At 44.8% G+C, this 27,739-nt stretch overlaps 1 protein-coding gene across 1 annotated transcript in view; it reads left to right on the forward strand.

The window, feature by feature from the left end:
• The first annotated feature begins 220 nt into the window (after positions 1-220).
• PCDH19 (protocadherin 19) overlaps positions 221-27,739 on the forward strand; it is a 117,997-nt gene continuing 90,478 nt past the window's right edge. Inside the window, exons 1-3 of the mRNA XM_008273147.5 lie at positions 221-3,524; positions 6,277-6,417; positions 7,123-7,450. Of these exons, the coding sequence (XP_008271369.2) occupies positions 1,378-3,524; positions 6,277-6,417; positions 7,123-7,450 (2,616 nt within the window). The 5' untranslated portion in view covers positions 221-1,377. The remainder of the gene's footprint in view (positions 3,525-6,276; positions 6,418-7,122; positions 7,451-27,739) is intronic.

Raw genomic sequence — 27,739 nt, forward strand, 5'->3', positions numbered from 1 at the left:
CTCACACGTTCACACGCGGCCCGAAACAGCGAGACAGACCTCCTGAGTGCGCGAGCGCCCGGGAGGGAGGGAGCCCCAAGCAGCGCGGCCAGCGCCTCTCCGGGAGGATGGAAGCAAGACGCTCCTGCAAGTAAACTTTGGCGGCGACCAAACCGTCGACCGTGGTAGCTGCTAAGGCGGACCCCAGCGACATGCGACTGAGCTAGGAGGGCTTCCTCCCGCGGCGGCGGCGGCGGCGGTGGCAGCGGCGGCGGCGGCGGCGGCGGCGGCCCTCGGAGCGACTCCCCAGCCCAAAACGAGGGAGGAAGAAAAGCCCCCGTTACCCGCGGCGGCAGCCCCGCCTCTCCTGGCCGGTACAGTTGTCGCTTGCCTTCCCCTCCTCCCCATTCCCCGCCCTCCCACCCCCGGGCCACTGGAAAGACTGGGACTACGATTTTCCTGGACAGATTGCCATCTCCTCATTTTCACAAACTTGACGTGGAGGCTCGAGCTGCGTTGGTAACTTTGATTGCCAAAACGCAAACGCCCTTAGCCCCTCAATTACTTTGTGGGGGGGATTCCGGGCCCACCTCGGATCCTGGACAGACGCGTTCCCCAAGCCCCCCAAAGCCGTCCTCAGCGCAAAGGAGCGCGCTCTCGCCTCAGCAGCCTCTCTCCCCTCCCCCTTCCTCTGCCGGCCCGGGCACCGCCATCCAGCTCAGCCTGCGGCGCTTGCCAGCAACTCAGACTCCCGCCTGCGACCCTCTTTTCTCCCCAAGGGGCTTCGAAGAGCCCAGTGTGGCCCCCCCGGACCCCGGAGGGCGCGCTCCAGGCGGGTCCTGTCTCCGCAGTAAGCCCGGAGCGCTGCGGGGAGGTTCTTGCGCATGCCAGGTGCACAGACAACGCGCTCACCAGCCCCAGTGCCGGTGCGCTGCGGCGGGTCGGGCAGTGCCTGAAAGGCTGCGCCCCCGCCGCCCTCCGCGACTTCGCCCCAAGTGCGGACCGGACTCGGCTGCGCGTCGTCTGGACCGCACAGACGCCGCCCGACCCGCAGCCCTGCGCCGCTGCGGCCAGTTGCGCCTGGCTAACTTTGAAAGGGGAAAACTGAGTAGCCGGGCTGGAGGGAGGGGGCTCGGGGCCGCGCGGCGCTCCCTCGGCCCCCCGGAGCCCCCGGGCCCCCCGCGAGCCCCCTCCGAGTCCACCGCAACCTCAACGTTGGAGCCGGCGCGGGTGTCCCCCCCGCGCCGCCGGGCCGCCCTGGGCGGGACTCCTCCCGCGGCCTCCGGGGCCACGAGGCGCGCGCAACAGGCGGCCCGAGCCGGCGGGAAGCTGGAGCGCCGGCGGCGTCGACCTCGGAGGGGTGTGGAGAGGCGAGGCCAGGCAGAGCCCCGCGCAGCCATGGAGTCGCTCCTGCTGCCGGTGTTGCTGCTGCTGGCCGTTTTGTGGACGCAGGCGGCCGCTCTCATTAACCTCAAATACTCGGTAGAAGAGGAGCAGCGCGCCGGGACGGTGATAGCCAACGTGGCCAAGGACGCACGGGAGGCGGGCTTCGCGTTGGACCCCCGGCAGGCCTCGGCCTTCCGCGTGGTGTCCAACTCGGCTCCTCACCTGGTGGACATCAACCCCAGTTCCGGCCTGCTGGTCACTAAGCAGAAGATCGACCGAGACCTCCTGTGCCGCCAGAGTCCCAAGTGCATCATCTCGCTAGAGGTCATGTCCAGTTCAATGGAGATCTGCGTGATTAAGGTGGAGATCAAGGACTTGAACGACAACGCGCCCAGTTTCCCGGCGGCACAGATCGAGTTGGAGATCTCGGAGGCGGCCAGCCCCGGCACGCGCATCCCGCTGGACAGCGCCTATGATCCGGACTCGGGCAGTTTTGGCGTGCAGACTTACGAGCTCACGCCCAATGAGCTGTTCGGCCTGGAGATCAAGACGCGTGGCGACGGTTCACGCTTTGCCGAACTAGTGGTGGAGAAGAGCCTGGACCGTGAGACACAGTCTCACTACAGCTTTCGCATCACGGCACTCGACGGGGGCGACCCGCCGCACCTGGGCACTGTTGGCCTCAGCATCAAGGTGACCGACTCCAATGACAACAACCCGGTGTTCGGCGAGTCCACCTACGCGGTGAGTGTGCCAGAGAACTCGCCTCCGAACACACCTGTCATCCGCCTCAATGCCAGCGACCCAGATGAGGGCACCAACGGCCAGGTGGTGTACTCCTTCTATGGCTACGTGAATGACCGTACGCGGGAGCTTTTCCAGATTGACCCACATAGCGGCCTGGTCACTGTCACCGGTGCCCTAGACTACGAAGAGGGCCACGTGTATGAACTGGACGTGCAAGCCAAGGACCTGGGACCCAACTCCATCCCGGCACACTGCAAAGTCACCGTCAGCGTTCTGGACACGAACGACAACCCGCCGGTCATCAACCTGCTGTCTGTCAACAGTGAGCTTGTGGAGGTGAGCGAGAGCGCCCCCCCGGGCTACGTGATTGCACTAGTGCGGGTGTCTGATCGCGACTCCGGCCTCAATGGACGCGTACAGTGCCGTTTGCTGGGCAACGTGCCCTTTCGGCTGCAGGAGTACGAGAGTTTCTCCACTATCCTGGTGGACGGACGGCTGGATCGCGAGCAACACGATCAGTACAACCTCACGATTCAGGCCCGCGACGGCGGCGTGCCCATGCTGCAGAGTGCCAAGTCCTTTACCGTGCGTATCACTGACGAGAACGACAACCACCCCCACTTCTCCAAGCCTTACTACCAAGTCATCGTGCAGGAGAACAACACGCCCGGCGCTTATCTGCTCTCCGTGTCTGCCCGAGACCCCGACCTGGGGCTCAACGGCAGTGTCTCCTACCAGATTGTGCCGTCGCAGGTGCGGGATATGCCTGTCTTCACCTACGTCTCCATTAACCCCAACTCGGGTGATATCTACGCACTGCGATCCTTCAACCACGAGCAGACCAAGGCGTTCGAGTTCAAGGTGCTAGCCAAAGACGGCGGCCTGCCCTCGCTGCAGAGTAACGCCACAGTGCGAGTCATCATCCTCGACGTTAATGATAATACCCCGGTCATCACGGCCCCGCCCCTGATCAATGGCACTGCCGAGGTCTACATCCCCCGAAACTCCGGCATAGGCTACCTGGTGACCGTTGTCAAGGCAGACGACTACGACGAGGGCGAAAACGGCCGAGTCACCTATGACATGACCGAGGGTGACCGCGGCTTCTTTGAAATAGACCAAATCAATGGCGAAGTCAGAACCACCCGCACCTTCAGCGAGAGCTCCAAGGCTTCCTATGAGCTTATCGTGGTGGCCCACGACCATGGCAAGACATCTCTCTCTGCCTCTGCGCTGGTCCTTATCTACCTGTCACCTGCTCTCGATGCCCAAGAATCAATGGGCTCGGTGAACCTGTCGCTGATTTTCATTATAGCCCTGGGCTCCATTGCCGGCATCCTCTTTGTCACTATGATCTTCGTGGCAATCAAGTGCAAGCGAGACAACAAAGAGATCCGGACCTACAACTGCAGGTAGAGCCAACTTTTCTTTTTTCTGCTTTGTCTTGGATGAATAAGGTGTGTGTATCTGTCTCAGTGTGAAAACCCAGTGTTTTTGTTTCCTACTTAAATGCATGCAGCATACTCACGGCGCTTCTTTTTGGAGGGTGAAAAGTTTGTGACAGTCCAAGTTGATCAATTCTTTTGATCTGACAATTTGCTGGAAGACAATCATTTACTGTTCGAATGGATTCTGTCACATAATGATGATAAGCAGAAAAGCAATTATCATTTTAAAATTTGCACAGCTGTCTCCACAAAGTTATGGCAGGAGAGAGAGAGAGAGAGAGAGAGAGAGAGAGAGAGAGAGATTCATATTTGCAGCAAAACCAAGTACAACCTGATTTGTTGGGGGCAGGTACCGAGAAGAGGGGAGTGATGGCAGTTGGCCCATTCTGTTACACAGATAAACTCTGGAGAGATCCTGGGACTGGGAGCCTAAGGTGGAAAATAGAGTAGGGGAAAGAGAGAACCGGAGTATGTGGGAAAGCAGGTGATTGGTGTTTTTAGTCTTTTCTTGGCTTTTTTGGTAATCAGTGTCCAAACATCTGGCTACATAAAGTGACATTCTATCAGACATCTGTATGTTTTCAAATATCTGGTTGGTTGGTATGTAGCAACCAAATATCTCAATGAGGGACAAGACTTTGCATCCAGATGTTTTAGTAAAAATAGCAATCTTTTTGGGGTTGATGGTGCTTTCCTCTAAAGTGGAAGTGCTGTGGCATTAAAATCTTGTCGCTACCAGTGGATGTCACTATGTGCTATTGTGTTACAGTTTCTCTTGAAGCATGTGTGGAGAGAGAGAACAGAGAGGGGTAGGTGGCAGAGAGGATGAAGGGAGAGAAAGAGAAGGGAAACATGGAAACTCAAATGACAGGTAGTGTTTTTCCCCCAAAGGTTTCTTAATAAGCACATTGAAGGGTTGTACTGAAGCCCTTCCCTGTTACAATCTGATAGGCCAAATAAGTGTAAGCATTCCTGGGACCTAATTTAGGATAATACATGTATTTTTTTTCCAGCAGTGTCTCATCGAAACGGTTGAAATAAAAAGTTGTTTCTTTACTTTGCTGAAAACGAATGATGCTGCTATTTCCAACCAAGGTGTGTGTGTGCTTTTCACACACCTACACATCCAGTGTGTCTTCTGTGCCATCTGTGCTTGCATGTTAATCAATCGAAATATGTTCCTGAGGTCCGATTTGTAGTTGACACCGCCTGAAATGCACACTTCTCTGAATCAGAGCCCCCTGAATATGTAACAGCCATGCAATTATTGTTTCCCTTTTACTATTCTCTGCGTTACACAAGTTAGTAGACAAATGCTAACCACACATGAATATCAATCAGGTGCCATAAAAGAGCAGCTGCAATGCCTCATAAATGCTTTAATCCTGTTACTAGTGGAATGGCCGTGACTTTTCCTTCCTTCAGAACCAAGCCATTTCAGATGGGAGAAATGGAAATTAATATTGCTCTTACCTTTGAAACCTGTGACTGCCAGTAGCAATTTTTATAGGAAAAAAATTGGGGGTCAATAAAATTTTATTTATATGGAGATAATGGTAGAGGGGACTCTTTTTAAGCCATTTTCTCAGCATAAAGTAAATGCACAAGACCCTTTCCTTGATGAAAAAGAAATCAGCTTGAAATAAAGATATTGAAGGCTTTGCCACCTCTTGGTGATGTATGACTAGAAGTGAGAGCTCTTTCTGAGAGCTTGCCAGGGAGATCATTAAACAGGGAGGAGAGCATTTGAATTGAAAAAAAAAAAAAAAGAAGCAAATCTCAGTGCTCTCCAACTTCACCCAAATGTGTATTTTGTAAAGCGCTCTGTTCCCTGTGATGGTTTGGGATTAATGAAGTACAGTTTAATTAAATAATTGGTCAATACAGAGAGGGCTGTGCAATGAATGCCTCAGCTGAATAATTGGACGGGACATTGCCAAACTTACCCATCATGGGTAAACAAAATGATTAGAACTTCCCATTGATTCTGTAAACAGATGAGGAGAGAAAACCAACCCTGGTCCTGAGGTTTTTGGGATTTGATCTGCTCCCTAGCTCCAAAAGCAGTAGCTTGCATCACGGCAAGTCTGCCTGGGCACAGAGTGAAAGGTTGAGGGGATCTCATAGGCTTCGCTCTAGGTAGAGCCCAGGGTCAGAGCAAGCGCTTGCCTCTGTCGATATGCAATCTCCCCATCTGCTCAGACTTTTTAGAGGCCTAAAGTTCAGGAGCGTGTCTTTCCATGTGATTAGGCAGAGGTTTCTTGTTCTCAGCCTCTGCAGAGGCTCTTCCTGAAATGCATTCATTTATGAGACTTGTGAGATGATCTGCAATTGCTGCTTGAATTGGCCTCCCTTTTTGTATTCAGACAATTAGCTTTGTCGAGTGAGAATACAGGCAGTCTTTCCCTTGTAAAGATCCACCTGTATTATTTATTAGCCCTATTGTTTTCCTGATTATTGCCCAGAAATTGAATTTCCAAACAATAAGCGGAATCATTATGTGCAAAGTCATAGATGACTTTGAGAATCTGGCTATATTTTAATGTATTTCTTTTGACAAGTCTCGTAATGCTTGGTGTCTTCGGTGCACGTTGCTGGGTCTGTGTCAGTGTTAATTAAATTGAGCTCTTTATGTTCCAGTTGCAGCACAGCTGCTTGTAGGTACACCTGAATGGAGAAGGATGCTGAATGCACTAACCTTTAAATTCCTTTGCAGTAATTGTTTAACCATCACTTGTCTCCTCGGCTGTTTTATAAAAGGACAAAACAGCAAGTGTCTGCATTGCATCTCAGTTTCTCCCATTAGCGAGGAGCAAGACAAAAAGGCAGAGGAGAAAGTGAGCCTAAGGGGAAAGAGGTAAAAAGGCATTTCCCCTCATTCCTCTGGGTCTGGCTATCAGAAATCTCCTGGAGAGGAGGGGTGGGGTGGAGCAGGAGGGAGCTGGGCTAGGGCAGGGGGGAGGGTGCTGAGGAGAGCTGTGAGGAGTGTCACGGAGCAGGGTCAGATCTCCCCGCCTGGTCCTACACCGAGCAGGTCCCTCACAGAGGAAGCTGATCCAGGGTGCTTGCCACACGGCAGACGCCTGGAGGAACTAGCAGGGGGGTGGTGTGTTTTTTTTTTTATTTAAATTTCCCTCTGTCTCCTATTAAACTGGGACTTACCCTTTATCTTTCCCAGGAGTTCCTTTGGGTTCCAGGAAGCTCCAGATTTGAGCATTTCCATGCTTTCTCTCCCATAGGCTCAACTTTCCACACCCCCCACCCCCACCCCACCCCTGCTTATTGGCCACTCACAATGAAAAATATCACATCCCAATCCAAAGCGTAGAAACTTTTTGGGGACTGGGGCGGGGGGAGGTTCCTATGTTTAATATGAAAACTTCATGGCCCTCGGCTTGTTTTCACATGTAGAAAGCACAGGGAGAAATGAGGTGATGTAATGCGCCAGAATAAGGAGCTGGAGCGGAGATGGGGCGCAACCCTCTGGGGTGCTTAATGTTTATTAATCAGAGTATGGTTTGGGAGGGTGTTAGCGATTCATGCTGCCTTTTCTGTCACATAGAATCGCTGAGTACTCCTATGGGCATCAAAAGAAATCAAGCAAGAAGAAAAAAATCAGTAAGAATGACATCCGCCTGGTACCCCGGGATGTGGAGGAGACAGACAAGATGAACGTTGTCAGTTGCTCCTCCCTGACCTCCTCCCTCAACTATTTCGACTACCACCAGCAGACGCTGCCCCTGGGCTGCCGCCGCTCTGAGAGCACTTTCCTGAACGTGGAGAACCAGAATACCCGCAATACCAGCGCTAACCACATCTACCATCACTCTTTCAACAGCCAGGGCCCCCAGCAGCCAGACCTGATCATCAACGGCGTGCCTCTGCCGGAGGTGAGTGCAGCTAAGTGGCTCTGGGACGCCCTCCCAGACTTCCCTCTCCTCCGTGAGCTGCTCTGTAAGCCGCTCTGCAGCCACACACCCCCGGGCAGGCCTGGAGAGAACTTCTCTGCCTAAACCCCTTTGCATCCTCAGGTTTGCTTGCAGTGTTTCTTGGGGACGAAGGCAATGGGTTGGGCCTTTGTGTAGGGATGGGTGTTGGGAATGGAGGCCCAAGGGGTCTCAGCCCTATAAGTCCCCACGTGGTGTCCTGGCATAGTGCAAATTTGCTTCACCTGTTGCAAATACTGCATGTGGTAGCCCTAGGCCAGCGGCCGTGCCTTAGCAGGAGTCGTCAAGCAGTCTTGAAAATGAATGAAACCCTTGACTGCATACGAGCCCTTTTCCCATTGTGAGTGTCATTCAGCCCCTAAAGTCTCCTCTCTGCTTTTTCTTTTCTCACACTACTGTTCTCTAGCCTCTTGTCGAGCATGTGGATAGGCTGCCTAATGGGATGCAAGTAAAAAAATTTAAAAAGCTACTTTGCCATTTCTTCGCAGTTCTGGTGGTAACATTTGACAGTTGAAGAATTTGAAACTGTCATGAATAATGAAAATTTTAGGATTTAGCTACACATTTGAGTTAGCTTTGTTTCTTTTTACTGGGGATGAATGTTTTCAAATGCAAGTGCTTTTAACAGCACCTTGTTGTCAGATGTTTGCTGGCTATTGGATGAGGGTGAGTGGGTGGCTGGGAGAAGGCTATACATAACAATTGTTAAGTTGATTTCATTTTTCTGTAAATTGCTTAAATTCCTCTTTGGTTCAAAATTTGGTGCACCCGGAGGCACATACTGGCATATGCCTTCTAGGCCACTAATGAAAGGAATACTTCACACTTGGAGGGCATTTCCACACTTTTCAAAGCACCTTCACAACTATTGTCTCCTTTGATCCTTAAATCAGGTATCTTGATAGATTGCCTTTCTGTAGATGATGAAACAGAGATCCAGAGATGCTAAGGGACTTACAGAGACTCACAGAGCAGATCATTGAGACAGGGTGGACTAGATTGTGGGCTTTATACCCTGTTCCTGAAAAATAATTCTCACCAGAATTCATGGGACCAAAGAGCAGAGCCTTTAATGAGCAATTGATGGTATTCTGCTGGCAACAAATTCAACAATATTTTCTATCCACACTCTATAAATAAAGATTTATTGAAAGTCCAGTGTTGTCCCAGGTAGACTCAAGTTAAATTATTTTTAAAATTTTTATTTATTCATTTTCATTTTATTTGAAAGAGAGAGTCCTATCCACTGGTTTACTCCCCAGCCATGGTTAGGTCACACCAAAGCCAGGAACCCGGAATTCCATCTGGGTTTCCCAAGTGGCAGTGGTGAGGGGAGCAAAGGAAGGGGGCAGGAACTCCAAAATGGTATCAAGGTGTCCCAAGCAGCACCTTAACAGCTCTAACAAACACCTGCTCCTCAGCTATAATTCTTAATTCCAGCGACTACTACTGGGGCCTAAGCAGTAGAGTAGTTGCAGTGCTACTTATGGACCATCAAAAGTTCAGCAATGGAGAAGGAGGAATAATGTTATATCATGGAATCAGACTGTGATTTTGAATCTGGGGTTACCTCTTGTTATAGAATCTCTCTGTCTCTGTTTCCTCATCTACAAAATGAACACACCTACCTTCCATGTAATATTGTTCCAAGGAGTAAAATGACATTGTGTTATATAAAGGATCTGACTCATAGGAAGCCACTAAATGGTAGATTTCCTCATCATGCAACTGCAGAATCACCATTGCAATGGCCTGAACTTGATTGTGGTTCTCTAGGCACTTATAACCAAAGAGGAATTTAGGCTGGTCCTGTGTGGACAAGATTTACAAAGTGGTATGGTCACACTGCTTATATTGGTCATTTGAACAATAGGAGTGAAAGAGGCTAAAGTTGTCAGGTGCTGACAATGCTATTGCTTGTGAAGATGGACAAGAGGATTGAATCTTGAGGGCTTGGTGGTCTTTTATGCAGTTATTTGAAGGCACTAGAGAAAAGTGAGTCCTGGTGTCTACTAAATAATGCGGCGAAGACAGGAAACAGATGTGTGACTATGTCTACATGGTTCATTGAAGATCTTGTCCTTTCTGCGAGTCTCCTATGGGCAGAATGAAAGAAATTAATTGCTTCAATTATTTAGACAAGCCATTTAAAGTCTCAGTTCTGATCCTGTGCCTGAGTCACAAAGTCAGATGCTCTCCTTATTTAACAAAATCACACAGATCTGGTGTATAGGGCTCACAAGGCCAAAATAGCAGGTACTGTACAGGGTGAAGCTAAGTGTACATTTCCAGTATGCGTTCCTGGAAATATCAACTGACAAACATTGTCAGAAAGAGGAGGGGCCCACACGTAGCCAAGCAAGGACCAGGCCATTTATCCTGCATCTGTCACAAAGTCCTGAAAAAGGAAAATGATACTTGCCTTCTTCATCCATACCACAAACCCCTGTACATGGACTAGATCGAATACTGATGTCCAGTGAAATCTACATAAGAGCAAGAATAAACAACTCATTCATTGTACTGATACTTGTTGAGTGCCTACTCTTTGTAAAGCACTATTCTAGTCTCTGGAGTTAGAGATAAAGAAGGGAAGAGATGCACATTCTAACGGGGAGACAAGCATTAAGTGATTTGCACCGTGGAGTGAGAAACACAACTACAGGGTGCAATGGGACAGTCTACAGTCCTATATGATGTCCTGATATATTTCCTACATTTGCTTTATGTTTTCCTCAATTAATTGATCATCCAAGGAAACAACATTTATTAAGCAATTATAGCACAGAATGATAAGTGCTATGGTGTGATGAGTCTAAGAGTATATGGAAATTTCTCTTAAATCATATTACTTCACTTACACTGTCGCTTATATTATTTTATTTAACCATTCTTTTATCATCAGTTCGACCCACTAGCATTTATTGTACATTTAGCATGTGCCAGATACTTGCTGGGGATACAAAAATAAACCACTTGATCCTGGACCCTAGGGAGCATACTGGGAGACAGACAAGTAAACAGGTAATTGCAGTTCAGGATAGAAACTCTTTCCAGAGCATATGTTACATTCTTACTCTCTAAGCTGGGACCAATTGGGATCCTCTGCTGAGCTACCTTTTGTGCCAAACCCACTCCCTTCATTAGCCGTACAGACGGGCTTACTCAAAATGGCATTATAGACTGCTGGAGTCAGAATTGCCACATGTATTTGCTGTGTGCTACTTCTATTCTATGGTACTTTGAAATTTATCTCCATGGCATTAGATAAAATCAGTAAGCGTAGTTTTGGAGTATCCATCGTGTGCTCAGCTGTGTGGCAGGTACCATGAGAATTCCAAATAAGTTATATATAAATTTCTAGGGGCCGGCGCTATGGCATAGTAGGCTAAGCCTCTGCCTGCAGTGCCAGCATCCCATAGGGTCCCAGCTGCTCCACTTCCCATCCAACTCTCTGCTGTGGCCTGGGAAAGCAGTAGAAGATGGCCCAAGTCCTTGGGCCCCTGCACCCGTGTGGGAAGACCCAGAGGAAGCTCCTGGCTCCATTTGGGAAGTGAACCAGCAGATGGAAGACCTTTCTCTCTGTCTCTCCCTCTCTCTGTCTGTAACTCTCTCTCTCAAATAAATAAATAAGTGAATCTTTTAAAAAATTCCAAAAAAGTTATATGTAAGATATAACTTTTGCCTTCAGAGAATTCACAGTCTAGTTGGGGAGCTCAGATCACCCACATGACTTCACTAGGAAGCAATACACGGTAGTTTCAAAATTACCTGTTTCTCTGTAGGCTACTTAGTATTCCCTTCTACTCTTTCCATGGAAGCCCTACCATCATTTACATGTAGAGTTACTGTTGAGCTCTCAATGTTTCAAGATAAATTGAGGGTTGAGGGTAACTTTTGCATTTGTGTGCAAACCTAGCCACACCTGAACATGGGTGGCTCTAGAAACGAATGAGAACGTGATTTAGAATGCAGTTATGTCAGTAAGGTAAAGGGAATGGAGCACTAGTCTAGAGAATTGCAACTCAGCTTTTAGTATTACAGAGATAATCTTGCATAGAATTGGGCAGAGGTACTTCAAAAAGTTGATAAAATGGAGTGAAAAGATAAATTTATTTTGGTGCAAAAGTATTTCAATCCATGGATAGTTTTTTCATTGTATACATTTTCCATGAGCTTTTTCAAGATTCCTGGCATACCTGTCCCTCTGATGTTGGTTGGGAAATCAGCTATGTGGATTTTGTGGTTTTGTACAGAAATTTGAGGAGGCAAAGTGGATGCCTTTGCAGTTTACAGAAGAATTAGTGGTGTCATGTGTCTTTTAAATATTATAAATCGAAAGAGAAGATTTGCATTTGGTTCATGGACCTTGTGCTTGAGTAAATGAGAGAGAGAGAGAGAGAGAGAGAGAGAGAGGGAATATGAAAATATGGAGGGAGGGAAGAATGAAGAGAGAGGAGAAAAATTGAAAAAGGAGAATGGAGAATGTCAGTTTGCTAAGATTTTTCTAAGAATATTCCAGTATGTTTAGAGAGCTCCTTAGTATGGCAAATAATTTTTCTTCCAAACTTAGGGCATTGAAGCACACCTACTGGGTGCCTCTGGATGCTGGAAAGTGTTATTCCTTTGTACATCAACATTCTTAAATTACATTTTTGGTCCTAAGGGTCCAGGTGATTGTTGGAGGAAGAAAGCACAACTCATTTCTTTGACTGAGAATGGAGACTCAGGGTCTCCTAACTTCAGGAGGTGTGAGATGGCTCAAATATCCAATCTCTTTCTTGAAGCATTTTTTTTTTAAATTTTAGTTTTCTGGTGTTGATTGTTTCTGAGCTGACAACCCTAAGGGAGTGATAGTAGGCAAGAGCTTCCAGAATTCTAGTCATAGGTGCATAGGGATTTAGATTTGGGTTTCAGTCTCAATCCTGAGTTCTCTCTGGTTTCTACCCTTTGCCTGCAAATTGTACTGTCTTTTATATGAGACATCTGAAGGGGTGTGTGTGTGTGTGTGTGTGTATGCTCTGCTAGGGTCGCTCTTGCAGCAGCTTCATAAGTAGCAATGTAGTAGCATTGGAAGAGCTGGCAGGCCGAAGTGAATACTTCTAGTTACCCTACACAGAGTCTGAATGCATGGCCATCTTGGTGCAAATAATGAAAATAAGACAGCAGTTAGGCTTTGAAACAATAAGAAAGAAAGAGAGGAAGGAATTGTTCAATGTGCTTTGATTCCTAAAACAGAGTTTTAAAGTTAGGCATTTGCAGTGATCTGAGTGAAACTCTAGGCCAAGCACATCCGCAAAGGGATCAGATGTGGATTCAGAAAGCACTATAAACTTAACACAAACAATGAGACTGGTTTGAACAGCATGGAGCTGACACAAAGCATCACTTCTCAACCAACCCTTGAATGTGCATTTAAAAAAATTTAGTTTAGTTTTCTTATTAGGATGGGATATTGGAATCATCAAAAGTAAACCTCAGGCTATAGGACGAATCAATGCAACCCCTATCTTTGCAAACGTGCCCAGTCTAGTTTTCTTCAAAAATCAAGGGCTCTTCCTGTAGCAGCAGACAAACTGGGGCCTCCTGTTGCCTACATTGTATCTTATTGGCCCTTTCTTGTCTAGCAGAGGCAGCGCACTCCCAAGGGGATAGGCTTGCAAGATGTGTTCCAGAATAAACTGTTCCTCTGTCGTCTCCATGCAACTGCCACAGAACTGAGTTAGTTTACATTAGTATTTGCTAATTTATTATTATCATTCCTTATTGGCAATTAACTGGTTACCTTAGAGATCATCCCTCTCCCCATACACCTTCACTAAAGTTGAGCTCAGCCAGAGCGCTTGCTAATGATCCTGAGATTTCTCTCCCTAGGGGTCTGGAGGCAGGACATTTTCCAGTGAGGGTTCTGAGGCTTTGGAATTCCTCTTATTTTAGGACCACTTGTTTGGGGTTCCAGGGGTCTGCCTGGTTTTTCTCTCCCCATCAGTCAGACTTAAAAGGTGGGAGGACCTGCAGTCCTCTCCCTTCGCAACTTGTTTTATTTTATATATATATATGTATATATATATATATATATATTTCATTTATTTATTTGAAAGGTGGAGTTACAGAGAGAGGGAGAGACAAAGAGAAAGGTCTTCAATCCACTGGTTCACTCCCCAAATGGCTGCAAGGGCCAGAGCTGAGCTGATCCGAAGCCAGGAGCTAAGAGCTTCCTCTGGGTCTCCCATGTGGGTGCAGGGGCCCAAGCACCCGGGCTATCTTGCACTGCTTTCCCAGGCCATAGCAGAGAGCTGGATAGGAAGTGGAGCAGCTGGGACCCGAATTGGAGCCCCTATGGGATGCTGGTGCTGCAGGCATAGCCTACTATGCCATAGTGTCAGCCCCTATTCTTTATATTTTATTTATCTTTATATTTATATTCTTTATATTTTAAGGAGTTATTTAATTGTTTGAAAGGCAGAGTAAAAGAGAGAGACAGAGAGAGAAAGAGATCTTCCATCTGCTGTTTCACTCCCCAAATGAGTACAATCTCCAGGACTGGGCCAGGCTGAAGCTGGGGGCCTGGAATGCCATCCGGGTCTCCCACAGGGGTAGCAGCAGCCCAAGTACTTGGGCCATCTTCTGCTTTCCCAGGTGCATTAGCAGGGAACTGAATGGAAAGTGGAGCAGCTGGGACTCAACTCCTGCTCATATGGGATCCAGGTATCGGCTTCACAGGTAGCACCTTTACCTGCTATGCCACAACGTTACCTCCCCAACTTTTAAAAATTTTATTTATTTATTTATTTATTTGAAAGGCAGAGTGATAGAAGAGGGGGCTTGATCTCTTCCATCTGGTGGTTCACTCCCCAAATGTTGTCGGCATCCAGGGCTGGGCCAGGCTGAAGCCAGAAGCCTGGAACTCCATCTGGGTCTCTGATGTGGGTGGCAGGGATTCAAACACCTGGGCCATTATCTGCTGCCTCCCAGGTGTGTTAGCAGGAAGCTAGATCAGAAGCTCCTAGTAGCTACTCCAACCAGACACTGACGTGGGATGTGGTTGTCCTAAGCATCATCTTAACCTGTTGTGTCACAGCTCCCTCTCCTGCTGTCACTTATGTATATTGTGTCCAGAGACTGAAGCTAGGGGGCTTGGAGGATTGCTTATTAGGAATTAGAGAACTAAGAAAGGATGAAGTCACCTCTTGGCAAAGCCAAGTTATGATATGGCGCTGCAGTGGCTCTGAGGTGTCTGCCTGTTGTTTCAGATGTTAGCCCCTCTGCATGTGTATCTCACCTTCCAGGGCTTAGAGGAGGCCACGCCTGGCTGGATCGAGTGTCTCAGCTAAGGAGAAGGGAAGCGGTGTGTACAAGAGTCCTGTGTGTGAGAGGTGGGAAGCTGGCTGAGAGGTGGCTTGATTTCTTAATGTGTGACTGGTTGGCCTTTGATGTGAGCCTCATTTGCTTGGAACAATTGAGAGGCTTGAAGCGAAAGTCCCAGAGGATCCGTTGTTTGCAGAAGGAAATGCTCTTCAAGTTACATTTCCCCTTTGGTTGTTGTGTCCTTACCAGTTTCTGTGTAGCTGCATAGAGGGGTCACTCAGCTTCCAGTGGGTATTCCCAGGCAGTGAGCACCTCCTGGTGTTTCCTTGTCCCCAGCCCACCCTTTTTCATGAATGATGAGGAAGGGGCTGCAGCCGCAGGAAGAGTCGCTCTGCCAGCTCAGGGGCTCGTGTTCCCTTGCAGAAGGCTTGCTTGTGCTCATTCAGCATTTTCTTAGAAATATTGACCAGAGACACATGGCTCCATTTCCGGGAAGAGCTGGTCAGAAGAGATCAGTGTTTCCACTCTGCAGTCAGGAAAATGCAGTTACAGAAAAGGCAAATGACTTGCCCAGGCACCAACATTTCACAGCCAAACTGGACTGTACATTGCTTGCCAGTGAGCCCCGTGGTGGAGCTTGCAAACATCATAGAAAACCTGCCTGGGTTCTGTGGGAGGACCCGCGGCTGTACCTTTGATTGCCCTTGTCTTCTGAAAAAGCTGAGCGCTGACAGCATTTGTTTTGTAAATTAGACCCCTCATAAACCACAGTGGGGTCATTCTACATTGAAAGAATCCCTGTGGTGGATTCTTTTCCAAAGGAAGAAGTCCTTCTAGAATGTGAATTCTCAACCCTAACTGCTTTCCTTTGTTAAGTCAACATTTTCCCCCAATCTTGTTTACTTAGAGTGCAGTTCCTCACATCCACAGGATTTACAAAGCTGTAGAAAGGTGGGCTAATTCATTTATTTCCTTGAATGTTTTCTGGCCCTTGAATTGTCACTGGTTAGCCTTCCTGGTTGAATTTCATTTCATTTAAAAAACATTGCCATTATTTAAGAAGTAAAATATACAGGGTCAGGAAAAGACAGATAGATATATGTTATTCCGATTTAGCAAATGGTACCACTTCCTCCAGTTTGACAAAGTGAAAGACGATGTTTCTGTACTCCTCTCCCTCCGCTCTTTGTAAGCATGTGGCTGAAGGTTCAGAAGTCCACCACCAAAAATGTTGGGGCTTTTTGTCTTTGCCTCGCTGGAGCTCATCCCTAAAAAAGAGAGATGGTTCCCCCTTTGCCTTCTGAAAGGTCCCGAAGTCTGCTTCTAACACCTGTCTGTCAATCTGTCTTTTTTTTTTTTTTTTTGCAAAAAGTAATTTTCTCCCTCCCCAGATGCCTTGAGTGTTTTGAGCAGACCATTGGAGACTGAAGCCAGCAAGACGCTCAGTGTCAGGCCCTGTTCTCCTTGAGCTCCCTGTTCATGGACTAGCACCAGGGCTTCTTAATGTCAGATGCTTAAGCACTGCCTTGATATGCATAGTCTTCTGATGCTCCATTAAGTCTCTGAGTGCCAGGGTGGCCGGTTTTCAGCTTCTCCCACTGGGCCCCATCTGGCCGCTGTTCTGTGGCAAGCTGCTCTCCCTCACTGCCACCAGCACTGGCCTTGGCGGGCTCTGCTTTCTGGATTATTTTCGCTCTTAAATCTGATTTCCAGAGCATGAAGGGCACCTCTTCTCAGATTGTGTAGTTTGCTTTTCTGAACAAAATGGATTCTCTGTGTAAGCTGGCAGCAAGGAAAGGTCAATCCAAAGGCTAGATTGGTATCTATGCTCTTAGATCCTCAGCCCTCTATGCCCTTTGACACTCTGTTGGTGGCCTCTCTGAGGAACTGCTCATAAGGCTAGTCACTCTAGGGTGTGACTACTCAAATACAAGCCCAGAGATTGAGACTTGAGTAGGAAACACTCCGATAATCATTGCTGTGCGTAAACCTAGCTTGAGAATATCTTATTGTAAATATGTTCAATTCCTTGGAAATTATTTTCTAAGGCTTGGTTTTTCTTTTTGTCTTGTTTGAGTGCAATTTGTTTCAAGCCTTTCTCTTTAATTCACTTGGCTTGGGGAAGTATGTGCTTATGTGCACAGGTAGTATGCTATAAAATCATATATTTTCATTTAAAAAATCTATTCATTTGAGAGTATTTAATTTTATTTATTTGAGGGTATTTTGTTTGAGCAGGAGAGAGAGAAAGAGAGGGCCCCCATCCACTGGTTCAATTCTCAGCTACCTGCAATGATTGGGGCTGGGCTGAAGCTCAAGCAGGGAGTCAGGGAAACTCAGTTCACGTGTCCCACATGGGTGTTAGGGACCCTATCATTGGAACCATCACCCCTGCCCCCCAGGGTCTGCATTAGCAGGAAGGTGGAGTCAAGCTGGAGCAGGGAATTGAACCCAGGTACTCTGATAGGGGATTCAGGCCTCTTAAGGGCTAGGCCAAATACCCATGCCCTTATCTTTTCTAAAGCAGACTGCATTCAGAGTGGCTGGCTTAACCTTTAAGCAAAATAACCTAGTACTTGGATTTGAAACTTGACATGCTTGATGGAGGCAAGGGCTATAGAAATACAGGGATGAACAGCAGCATCTGGCTGCAGGTAATGGTACATAGCTTGTTGGAAGATGGATTTCCTCCTGTCTATTGCCAAGCACAGAGGCAGTGGTGAGAACACGGGCACATTGTACTCCTAAGACTGACATTGACTGTGATCTTGCTATACTGACCATTCTTTAATTAGTGCATTTCCATCTTCTCAAGTATAGATTTTCGAGCAATAGACTGTGCTAATAGTAGTGTTTGTTTCAAACAGCTTAGGCATGAGAACACCATGGCACTGATATTAAATAATTTTTTTGTGGTGGGATTTTTGCCTGATTTTTTTAAATCGAAAAACAATTTGAGATAGTCATGGCTCTTTAGAAACAAGCCTCAAATGTTGCAGATGAAACATCAGTTTTCTTTGTTGTTGTGAGGCTGCGAAATGGGATGTGTATCCTTTCACCTCTAGGTCATCCTTTCTCATTTTGCCTCTACTGGTAATTCTTTCAAATGGGAAAAGGGGTGTGCTCTGTTGCAGTAAAAATACAATAAGATAATGCGTGAAATGGAAAGGCAGTTAAACTGCCTTTGTACAAACTATCCATGCTTATTTCCATAATGTTGGCCTTTCCATAATGTAGTGGCCTGATGGAGCAAAGCCATCTAAAACAGGTAAGCTGTAAACGCCATGACATTGGACATTGTGGGACTCACATTCAGGAGCTCGGTCTTTGTGTGTCTGATCATCAGGTGCCTTCGAGAGGAGATCATGGAAGGTGGAGAAAAATCCAGAGCTGCAAAGGTTTGTAGCTTTGTGTGGTGTCCAACTTGGAGATACGGGATGAAAAAAATGTGTTTGATGTTTATGACACTTTGCTGTCCTCACTCTTTGAGCCTATCAGATCCCACCGTGGCAGTTGTCTTTACTGTGTGAGTGACCCCTTGTCACTGTATCACAGTCTAGAACTCTGCAATTGTGGGTTAGGGGAGGGGGTTACTAGCAAAACAGATGAAACAGAATTTAAAAGCCTCATAAAAGAGGAGATTTAGTTTATTGAAATCTGTTAGTACTAAGGAAATTAGAATTTATAATATCAAGAATTTGGAAAAATCCAAACAAATGCCAAACTGCAGCAAATCTGGAATGATATGTGAGGAGATTGGATCAGGGGGTTGCTAAGATCCCCTCTCGCTCTGGGTGTGTTTCTGTGGATTTCTGCAGCATTGATTTGAAGGGCTTCAGATAGCGGATTTCATGAAGGTTTCAGTCCCTGTTGTGACAGCGGTTGCTCTGTAGGTGGTACTGAGAGCAAGGGACTTAGGCATAGCAGGTGACAAAATAGGCACAGCCCTTTAGCTTTTAAATGAGGGCAATATATTCTGTGTGTAATCTAAGTCCTGAGTGTGTATGTCAAAACTCTGTAGCCTGCCCACTCAAACATATCTTCCTGTCCAAAGTGAGTTCCTTCGTAAACGCAGCAATGAGTACACTAACCTTGCTCTCCTACAGCTGTACTTGTTCTTGGGATGCGTAGGGAATATATTCCTTTTGCTTGGCAAACTAGACCTTTCAGGGGAACATAAATTCACTTAAATATAAATTATGTTGATTATCACGCTACCTAAAAATGCACAGAGCTGGAAGTCACCGAGCTCTCCTTTTAAAGTTAGATATTCTTGAGAACTGTTTTGTGTATCATGATAAATTATCTAACCTTTTATACCGTTGAAGGCCAACATTATGGAAATAAGCAGCTTTTGATTCTATTCTAAGGTCAGTCTAACCAAATTATGCAACTTCTAATGCAATTGCTTGAAGCTTCCACTTTGAAAGTTTTCTCATTTTAATACCTTGCAACAGAGATAAATATTTTAGCTACTATTCATGCTTAACAATGTATTTCACTGATTGTCATTCTCTTTGTGGGATTTGTTGGCACGAGAGGCAGTTCACTATGGCTTTGCTCATTTTGCTATTTGCTATAGATTATCAGCAAAGAGCCAGAATTCAATAAAAAGTATTGTTGTTATTTTTAATTTCAGGCCATAGGAGGCTAACTGAGCCCAACAGAATCAATAAATATGAGACACTTGGGGTTTTGCCTGAGAGCCAAAAATGAAGTAGATTTTCTTTTAAACCAGATTTGGTTCCAGAATTATTAAACCAAATGCTTGTTGGAGGCTAGTGGATTGCATTCAGCAAGACTGGGTATGCCGTCAGTAACAAGGGGACGGGGAGGTCCTTGGGGGCACCCTTGGGAAGCCCCCTAAAGAGTAATTTTCAGAATCTCCTTGAGGGCAGGACCAACTCTACATAATTCCTTTTTCACAGCATCAGGCGTTTACAAATGTGTTTTGTGACTGATGAATTTAGTTCTACGGAGGTTATTGTGTCCTTTATGACGATTTGCCTTCAGCTTTAACTGTTCAGTAAGTAGTTAGCCTTTTTTCAAAAAATTATTTTGGCTTGAAAATTTTCATTCATTCATCCATCCATCCATCAAATATTTGTAGATCATCCTTTACTGACCTGGTACTTAGCCCTGAGACATATAACCCATACACAGTACCTACCTCATAGCTTATACTGTCACCCAGGAGACAGCACTAGAGGTTAAAGATAGTTCGTTCTTTCTTTTTTTTTTTAAAAAATTATTTTTATTTATTTGAAAGACAGAGTTACAGAGAGAGAACTGTAGAGCCAGAGAAGAAGAGAGGTCTTCCATCAGCTGGTTCACTCCCCAAATGGCTGCAGCGGCCAGACCTGAGCTGATCTGAAGCCAGGAGCCAGGAGCTGCTTCCGGGTCTCCCATGCTGGTGCATGGGCCCAAGGACCTGGACCATCTTCTGCTGCTTTCCCAGGCCATAGCAGAGAGCTGGATGGGAAGTGGAGCAGCTGGGACTTGAACCCATATTGGGTGCCGGCACTGCAGGCCGGGGCTTTAACCTACTGCACCACAGCATTGGCACCTAAACATACTTTCTTTAAATCAATGAGAGAAAGCAGGGTTTATTCACTAAATTATGCCTTGTACCAGGTTAATGATTGGGAAAAATATGATTTTATTTCTCACTATCTGACAAAATAAATTCCACATTAGCTGATGAGTTAAAGATGAAAACTCAAATAATAAAATTATTAGAGGCTGGCGCCGTGGCTCAACAGGCTAATCCTCCACCTAGCGACGCCGGCACACTGGGTTCTAGTCCCGGTCGGGGCGCCAGATTCTGTCCCGGTTGCCCCTCTTCCAGGCCAGCTCTCTGCTGTGGCCCGAGAGTGCAGTGAAGGATGGCCCAAGTGCTTGGGCCCTGCACCCCATGGGAGACCAGGAGAAGCACCTGGCTCCTGCCATCGGATCAGCGCGGTGCGCTGGCCGCAGCGGCCATTGGAGGGTGAACCAACGGCAAAAGGAAGACCTTTCTCTCTGTCTCTCTCTCTCACTGTCCACTCTGCCTGTCAAAAAATAAAAAAAAAAACAAATTATTAGAAAAAAGAAAATGCATATCCATCTAATTTTGAAATTAGAAAGGACTTCAAAAGCATATAAGCAATGGAAATGAGCACAAAGAAAAATACCAGCAGTTCTGAGTACGTAAAATTTAGAAATGTCTATATGCCCAAAAATATCATAAGCTAAATTAAAAATAAGCCATAGGCTGGGGAAATATTTTAAATATATATAGCAGACAAAGAAGCTGTATTTATTCATCTTGTTTTTCAGCTTTCTTGGGGGTAATTGACAAATAGAAATTGCATGCAATTGTGTATGCTTAGTGAAGTTTTGGTCAATGATGGACTGCAAATATGACCGTGAATACATAATGCTATAGAGTTTAGTGACACTATAGCTGCCTTACTTTGTTCAAGACCACACTATAATGTTCACACAATGACCAAATTTCTAACAACGATGCATTTCTCAGAAAGCATTACACTGTTAATCTTCTCATGACTGTATATTTAAGGTGTGTAGCTTGATGTTTTGATATAAATGTACCTTGTGGAATGATTACCATGATCAAGCTCATTAACATATCCATCACCTCATATGGTTACTGGCTTTTAAATGGTGAGAGCATTTTAAGATTTAGCCTGTTAGCAAATTTCACAAATACAATCCAGTGTTGTTAACTATAGTGACCATGCTGTACATTATTAGATCTCTAGAACTTAACTTTGCACAACTGAAACTTTGTACACGTTCATCAATATCTCCCAGTTTCCCCAACCTAGAATCTCTGGATACCATCATTCTACTCTGCTTCTATGAAGAACTTAATTTTATTAATTCATTAACTAACTCAGCCAATATTTATAGAGCATTCACTACATGCTAGTCACCATTCAAGATACTGGGGATGAAACAGTGAGAAAAATGAAGTCCTGTCCCTATTGAATTTGCATTTTTATTTGCAGGGACAAATAATAAGTACTTCTATAAGATGTTAGATGGTGATATGGAGAAAAATAAGGAAGTATGAAATGTTGTGTCAGGAATGAGGACTGCTATAAGGAGGGGACATTTAAGAAATACCCTTATACATAAAGATCTCTGACAGATCAATAAAAAGACAAACACTACAATAGAAAAAATGTAATATGAATACAAATAGGTAATTAATAAAGAAGCTGTACACATGGTCAATAGACGTAAGGAAATATTTTAATATTAATAAATAATAGCAATGGAATGCATTATTAACTTTTAATTGCAAAAATTATACATATTCCTAAAAAGTCAAGCAGTATAGAATTGTATAAAATAGAAGTTAATTTTCCACAACTCTTTGTTCACCAGTCCATCACCTTGGGGGAATCATAGGCAACAATTTGATATGTGAGATGTTATCTTTTAGTTATGAAATTAACAGATTTAAAAAATATTCAGTGGTGGCAAGGATATGGCTTTGATACATTATTACATGGAATATAATCAATAGAACTGATACAGTCTTTCTTGGGGCCCATTTGTTGAAACATATTAGAAGTCATAGGGTACCCAATATTTCTGCTTTTGGACTCTAGCTCAAGGATACTTTTATGTCTACATAGAAATTAATGTACATGGACTGACACTGTGAGGAAGTGGGTTTAAGTCACCACGTGCCATGCTGGCATCCCATATAGATGTCAGTTCAGGTCTTGGCTGCTCCACTTCTGATCCAGCTCCCTGCTGATGCACCTGGAAAAGCAGCAGGAGATTGCCCAAGTACGTGGCCCCTGCAACTATGTGGGAGACCCAGCTGAAGCTCCTGGCTCCTGGCTCAGCCTAGCCCAGCCCTGACCATTGCAACCATTTGGGGAGTGAAATAGTAGATGGAAGATCAATCTCTCTCTCCCTCTCTCTTTGTAACGCCACCTTTCAAATAAATAAATAAATTTTTAAAAAAGAAATTTATGTACAAGGATGTTAATCTCAGTATAATTTCTAGAAATAACATTCTGAATATCCTAAATAGCATTGATATGAGAATAGCTAAAATATAGTTCAGATTAAGCATCCCTAATCTGAAAATCTGGAATCCAAAAATAGTTTGGATTCCAGGGCCCTAATTTGAAATTCATATTAGGGATGCACAATTGTTAACATCTATGCAGACATTCCCAAATCTGAAAAACTTCAAAATCTGAAGCACCTCTAGTCCCAGGCATTTCAGATAAGGCATATTCAACCTGTGTGATACATACATATGCTGGAATACTATGAAACTATTCAAATAATATCTTAAAAATTATTTAATGACACAAGAAAATGCTCATGGTGTAGCAGACATCAATTTAAAAATGGTATGTATAAATGGCTTCCAATTGTTTGAAAATATATGCACACAGAAAAAAGACTGGAAGGAAAATTAGCAAAGCATTAACTGTTGTCTAAGTTTGCAAGAAATCAGGTAAATTTTAATTTTTAATTATACTTTTCTAATTTTCTAAATCTAAGTATATTTTTTGAACATATATTATTTTTGAGATCAGAAAAACAGTTATTCAAAAATGTTGACTACTATTCCATAAAGTACAATGGTACTTCAAAAAGCTCATGGGAAAAAAATGGAATTAAAAGCTAAATTTATTTTGGTGCAAAAAATGTTGAAATCTGTGAACAACTTTTCCATAATATGTATTTTCCATGAAGTTTTTGAAGACCCTAGTATTAAGAGCCAAAGTGGCATAGACAGGACGTATAAGTTATTTTAAGGGGGGACAAACCAAGTAAGTTCCTTATTTTCATTTTTCAATGAGATCACACCAGCTTTATTTCTTCTTTTTCTTTTTTTTTTTTTTTGAGATTTCTCTCAGTTGATAACAGGTATGAAGGTTTATGTTTAGAAATAACCCTTTTCTTTACAGTTTATATTTTAAATGTGAGAAATACTGTTATGAAAAATGTTTTTTTCTCCTTCATTCTTTTTGCCCATATGTACACTCTTGTAAAAGTAGATATTCTCACCAGCATTAGACATCTGGTTCACAAATTTTATGCTTAGGATGAGAAGTTTTAAAATAGAAATATTTAACTAAAGCCTATACAGTTTTTTAAAAGATTTATTTATTTATTTGAAAGACAGAATTAGAGAGAGGCAGAGGCAGAGAGGCAGAGAGAGAGAGTTTCTATCTGTTGGTTCACTCTCCATATACCTGCAACAGCTGGAGCTGGGCCAACCTTAAACCAGGAGCTTCTTCTTGGTCTCCCACATGGGTGCAGGGGCTCAAGGATGTGGGCCATCTTCTACTGCTTTCCAAGCCATAGCAGAGAGCTGGATCAGAAGAAGAGTGTCCGGGACTCAAACCAGCGCCAATATGGGATGCTGGCACTGCAGGCTGCGGCTTTACCCTGCTATGCCACAGTGCTGGCCCCACAGATTTTTTTTTTAATATTTTATTTCTTTATTTGAGAGGTAGAGTTACAGATTGTGAGAGAGACAGAGAGAGAGGTCTTCTATACGCTGGTTCACTCCCCAGATGGCCACAATGGCTGGAACTGGGCCGATCCGAAGCCAGGAGCTGGGAGTTTCTTCCGGGTCTCCCACGCGGGTGCAGAGGCCTAAGGACTTGGGCCATCTTCTACTGCTTTCCTAGGCCACAGCAGAGAGCTGGATTGGAAGAGGCGCAGCCGGGACTAGAACCGGTGCCCTCATGGGATGCCAGTGCTGCAGGCCAGGGCTTTAAACCCGCTGCACCACAGTGCTGCCCCCCTCCCCACAGATTTTTAATACTATAAAAATGATACAGGCTTTATCTACAGTTGTAAAATATTTTTAGTGCCCTTTTCAGTACCAAGTGGTTGATTTAAGGGGTGACCTTTTTTGATGTTTTCCAGTATTTGATTTCCTGTCCCTATTCTCGGGATCTAATGCATACATACTGCTAGAACATGATTGCCTCAATAATTTGGAAGGAAAAAAGGGAGTTAGTGAGTTGCTGAAATGCTGAAAATTTCCAACCCAACTCTGCTTTCAATAACATAGAAGAGGTTCAATGTTTTTAAAAAACGCAAATTTACTTGACTGCTTCTCCATGTGGTAGCCTAATTTTGAACAGCATAAATACAAAAACCAGTGTCCTTTGGAGCACCTCTCTTGAAAGCTTCTCTCATACTCAGCACTGCACTTAAGCAAAATATTTAATTCGGTGGGCTCTGTGTAGATGGACGTAACAACCATTCAGACATTATGAAGAAAATTCTTATAGAGAAACAAAACCCACTGAGATGCTTCACCTCCAACCCCATAGCTAAGAGATGAGAACCCTTGTACAGTGGCACTCTGTGGATGAACTATTTGCCTGCTGCAGGAAAACATTGGCGGCCTAATTCTGTTGCTCTGATAAATGGAGATTATGGCCTTCAGCAGAACTGTGTTTCTCATTCGAGGGTAAGGGAATCAAAAAATAAGTTTATTTTGGTACCCCAAACACCTGGAAACCATGCATTTTTAAATTATACAGATTTTATATGTATGCATGGATTTCAAAATTGCACCAGAATAAACTTTTCTCTCTCTTTTTTTAAAGATTGATTTATTTATCTGAAAGTCAGAGTTACACTGAGAGAGGAGAGGCAGAGAGAGTGAGAGGTCTTCTATCTGATGGTTCACTCTCCAACTGGCTGTAATGGCTGGAGCTTCGCCGATCCAAAGCTGGGAGCCAGGAGCTTCTTCCAGGTCTCCCACATGGGTGCAGGGGCCCAAGGACTTGGGCCATCTTCTACTGCTTTCCCAGGCCATAGCAGAGAGCTGGATTGGATGTAGAGCAGCCAGGTTTCGAACTGGCTGCCCATATGGGATGCTCATGCTTTAGGCCAGGACATTAACCCGCTGTGCCACAGTGCCTGCCCCTAAAGTTATCTCTTAATTCCATTTCCATGAACTTTTAAAGTACCCTCATATGTGCAACTACTTCCTTAGTTGAGTTTAGATTTGAATTAAAAGTGTTTCTTCATGCTATAACTTGGAGCATTTGATAGTCGTAAATATTTGTTGCTTTTGTGTGTAAGGGGGGCATGGAAGAAGGAACTAAAAATAGAATTAAATGAAATTTTTTTTTCCCCAAAGAAACCTTTTATATAATGAGTACAAATTTCTTTTTTTTTTTTTAAGAGAAGGGGTTTATTGGGGAAAACCCAGCAGACTCAGGGGTGAAGAGGGAACAAAGAGAGGGAAAGAGAGTGTGACAGAGAGAAGGAGAGAGAGAGAGAGGAGAGGAGCTAGCGAGGAGAGAAGAGAGATGAGAGAAGAGAGATCAAGCAGGAGAGAAGAGAGAAGCCAAGAGAGAGCCACGTGTTCAGGAACAGGTCCTTTTAAAACTTTGCCTGAGGGCGGGCAGGGAAGCAGGAGCAGCGAATCCCATTAGGATGGGGTAGAGCTTGACCCTGGTGGTTGGGCCATGTGGCCCCTGGCTTCAAGCAATGGTGACAGGGGCTAGAGCCTAGGATGGTGTCAGGGTGTAGACTGTGCCATAGATAAAACTGCACCATTTTCCTAACATTCCCCCCTTTTGTTTTTTACAAAGCAGGAGTTGTATGGGATTACATTGGTCCCAAAAGTCCAGGAGGGGTAGAGGGACGATGATCTGTCTTTAGAGCTACTTCCTGCTGACATGGGGCGACGAGGTAGTTGAGTACAAATTTCATAAGTACAACTTTAGGAATATAGTGATTCTTCCCACCATACCCGCCCTCCCATCCACACTCCAACTCTACCTCCTCCTCCCTCTCCCATTCCCAGTCCCATTCTCCATTAGGAAAAAAACCCACCCTGTTCCTTGACAGTCAAGACAAGGGCTGTTCAAGTCGCTGCTTCTCAGAGTGTCAATTTCACTAATACAGATATCCTTTTAGGTGCTCTGTTATCACAGATCCAGGGAGAACATATGGTATTTGCCCCTTTGGGAGTGGCTTATTTCACTAAGTATGTTTTCCAGATTCATTCATTTTGTTGCAAATGACTGGATTTCATTTTTTTTTTTTTTTACCACTGTGTAGTATTGCATAGAGTGCATATCCCATAGTTTCTTTATCCAGTCTTCATGATGGGCATTTTGGTTGATTCCATGTCTTAGCTATTGTGAATTGAGCTGCAATAAATATGGGGGTGCAGATAACTGTTTTATTTGCTGATTTCATTTCCCTTGGGTAAATTCCCATGAGTGGGATGGCTGGGTCATAGGGTAGGTCTATATTCAGATTTCTGAGGTATCTCCAAACTGACTTCCATAGTGGTTTTACATTTGCATTCCCACCAACAGTGGATTAGGGTACCTTTTTGCCCACATCCTCACCAGCATCTGTTGTTCGTTGATTTCTGTATGAAAGCCATTCTAACTGGATTTGTGAAGTGAAACCTCATTGTGGTTTTGATTTGCATTTGTCTGATGGCTAGTGATCCTGAACATTTTTTCATTTGTCTGATGGCCATTTGGATTTCCTCTTTTGAAAAATGTCTGTTTAAGTCCTTGGCCCATTTCTTAACTGGGTTGTTTTGTTGTTGTGGAGTTCTTGATCTCTTTATATATTCTGGTTATTAATCCTTTATCAGCTGCATAGTTTGCAAATAATTTCTCCCATTTTATCGGTTGCTTCTTCATTTTTCCAAGTGTTTCTTTTGCAGTACAGAAGCTTCTCAATTTGATGTCATCCCATTTGTTGATTTTGGCTTGGATTGCCTGTGCCTCTGGGGTCTTTTCCAAGAACTCTTTGCCTGTGCCAATGTCTTGCAGGGTTTCCTCAATGTTCTCTAGTAATTTGATGGTATCAGATCATAGATTTAGGTTTTTAATCCATTTTGAATCGACTTTTGTGTAAGGTGTAAGGTAAGGGTCCTGCTTCATA

This window comes from Oryctolagus cuniculus, chromosome X (assembly GCF_051225735.1).
Source record: "Oryctolagus cuniculus isolate XC-2025 breed Fujian yellow rabbit chromosome X, ASM5122573v1, whole genome shotgun sequence".
NCBI lineage: Eukaryota > Metazoa > Chordata > Mammalia > Lagomorpha > Leporidae > Oryctolagus > Oryctolagus cuniculus.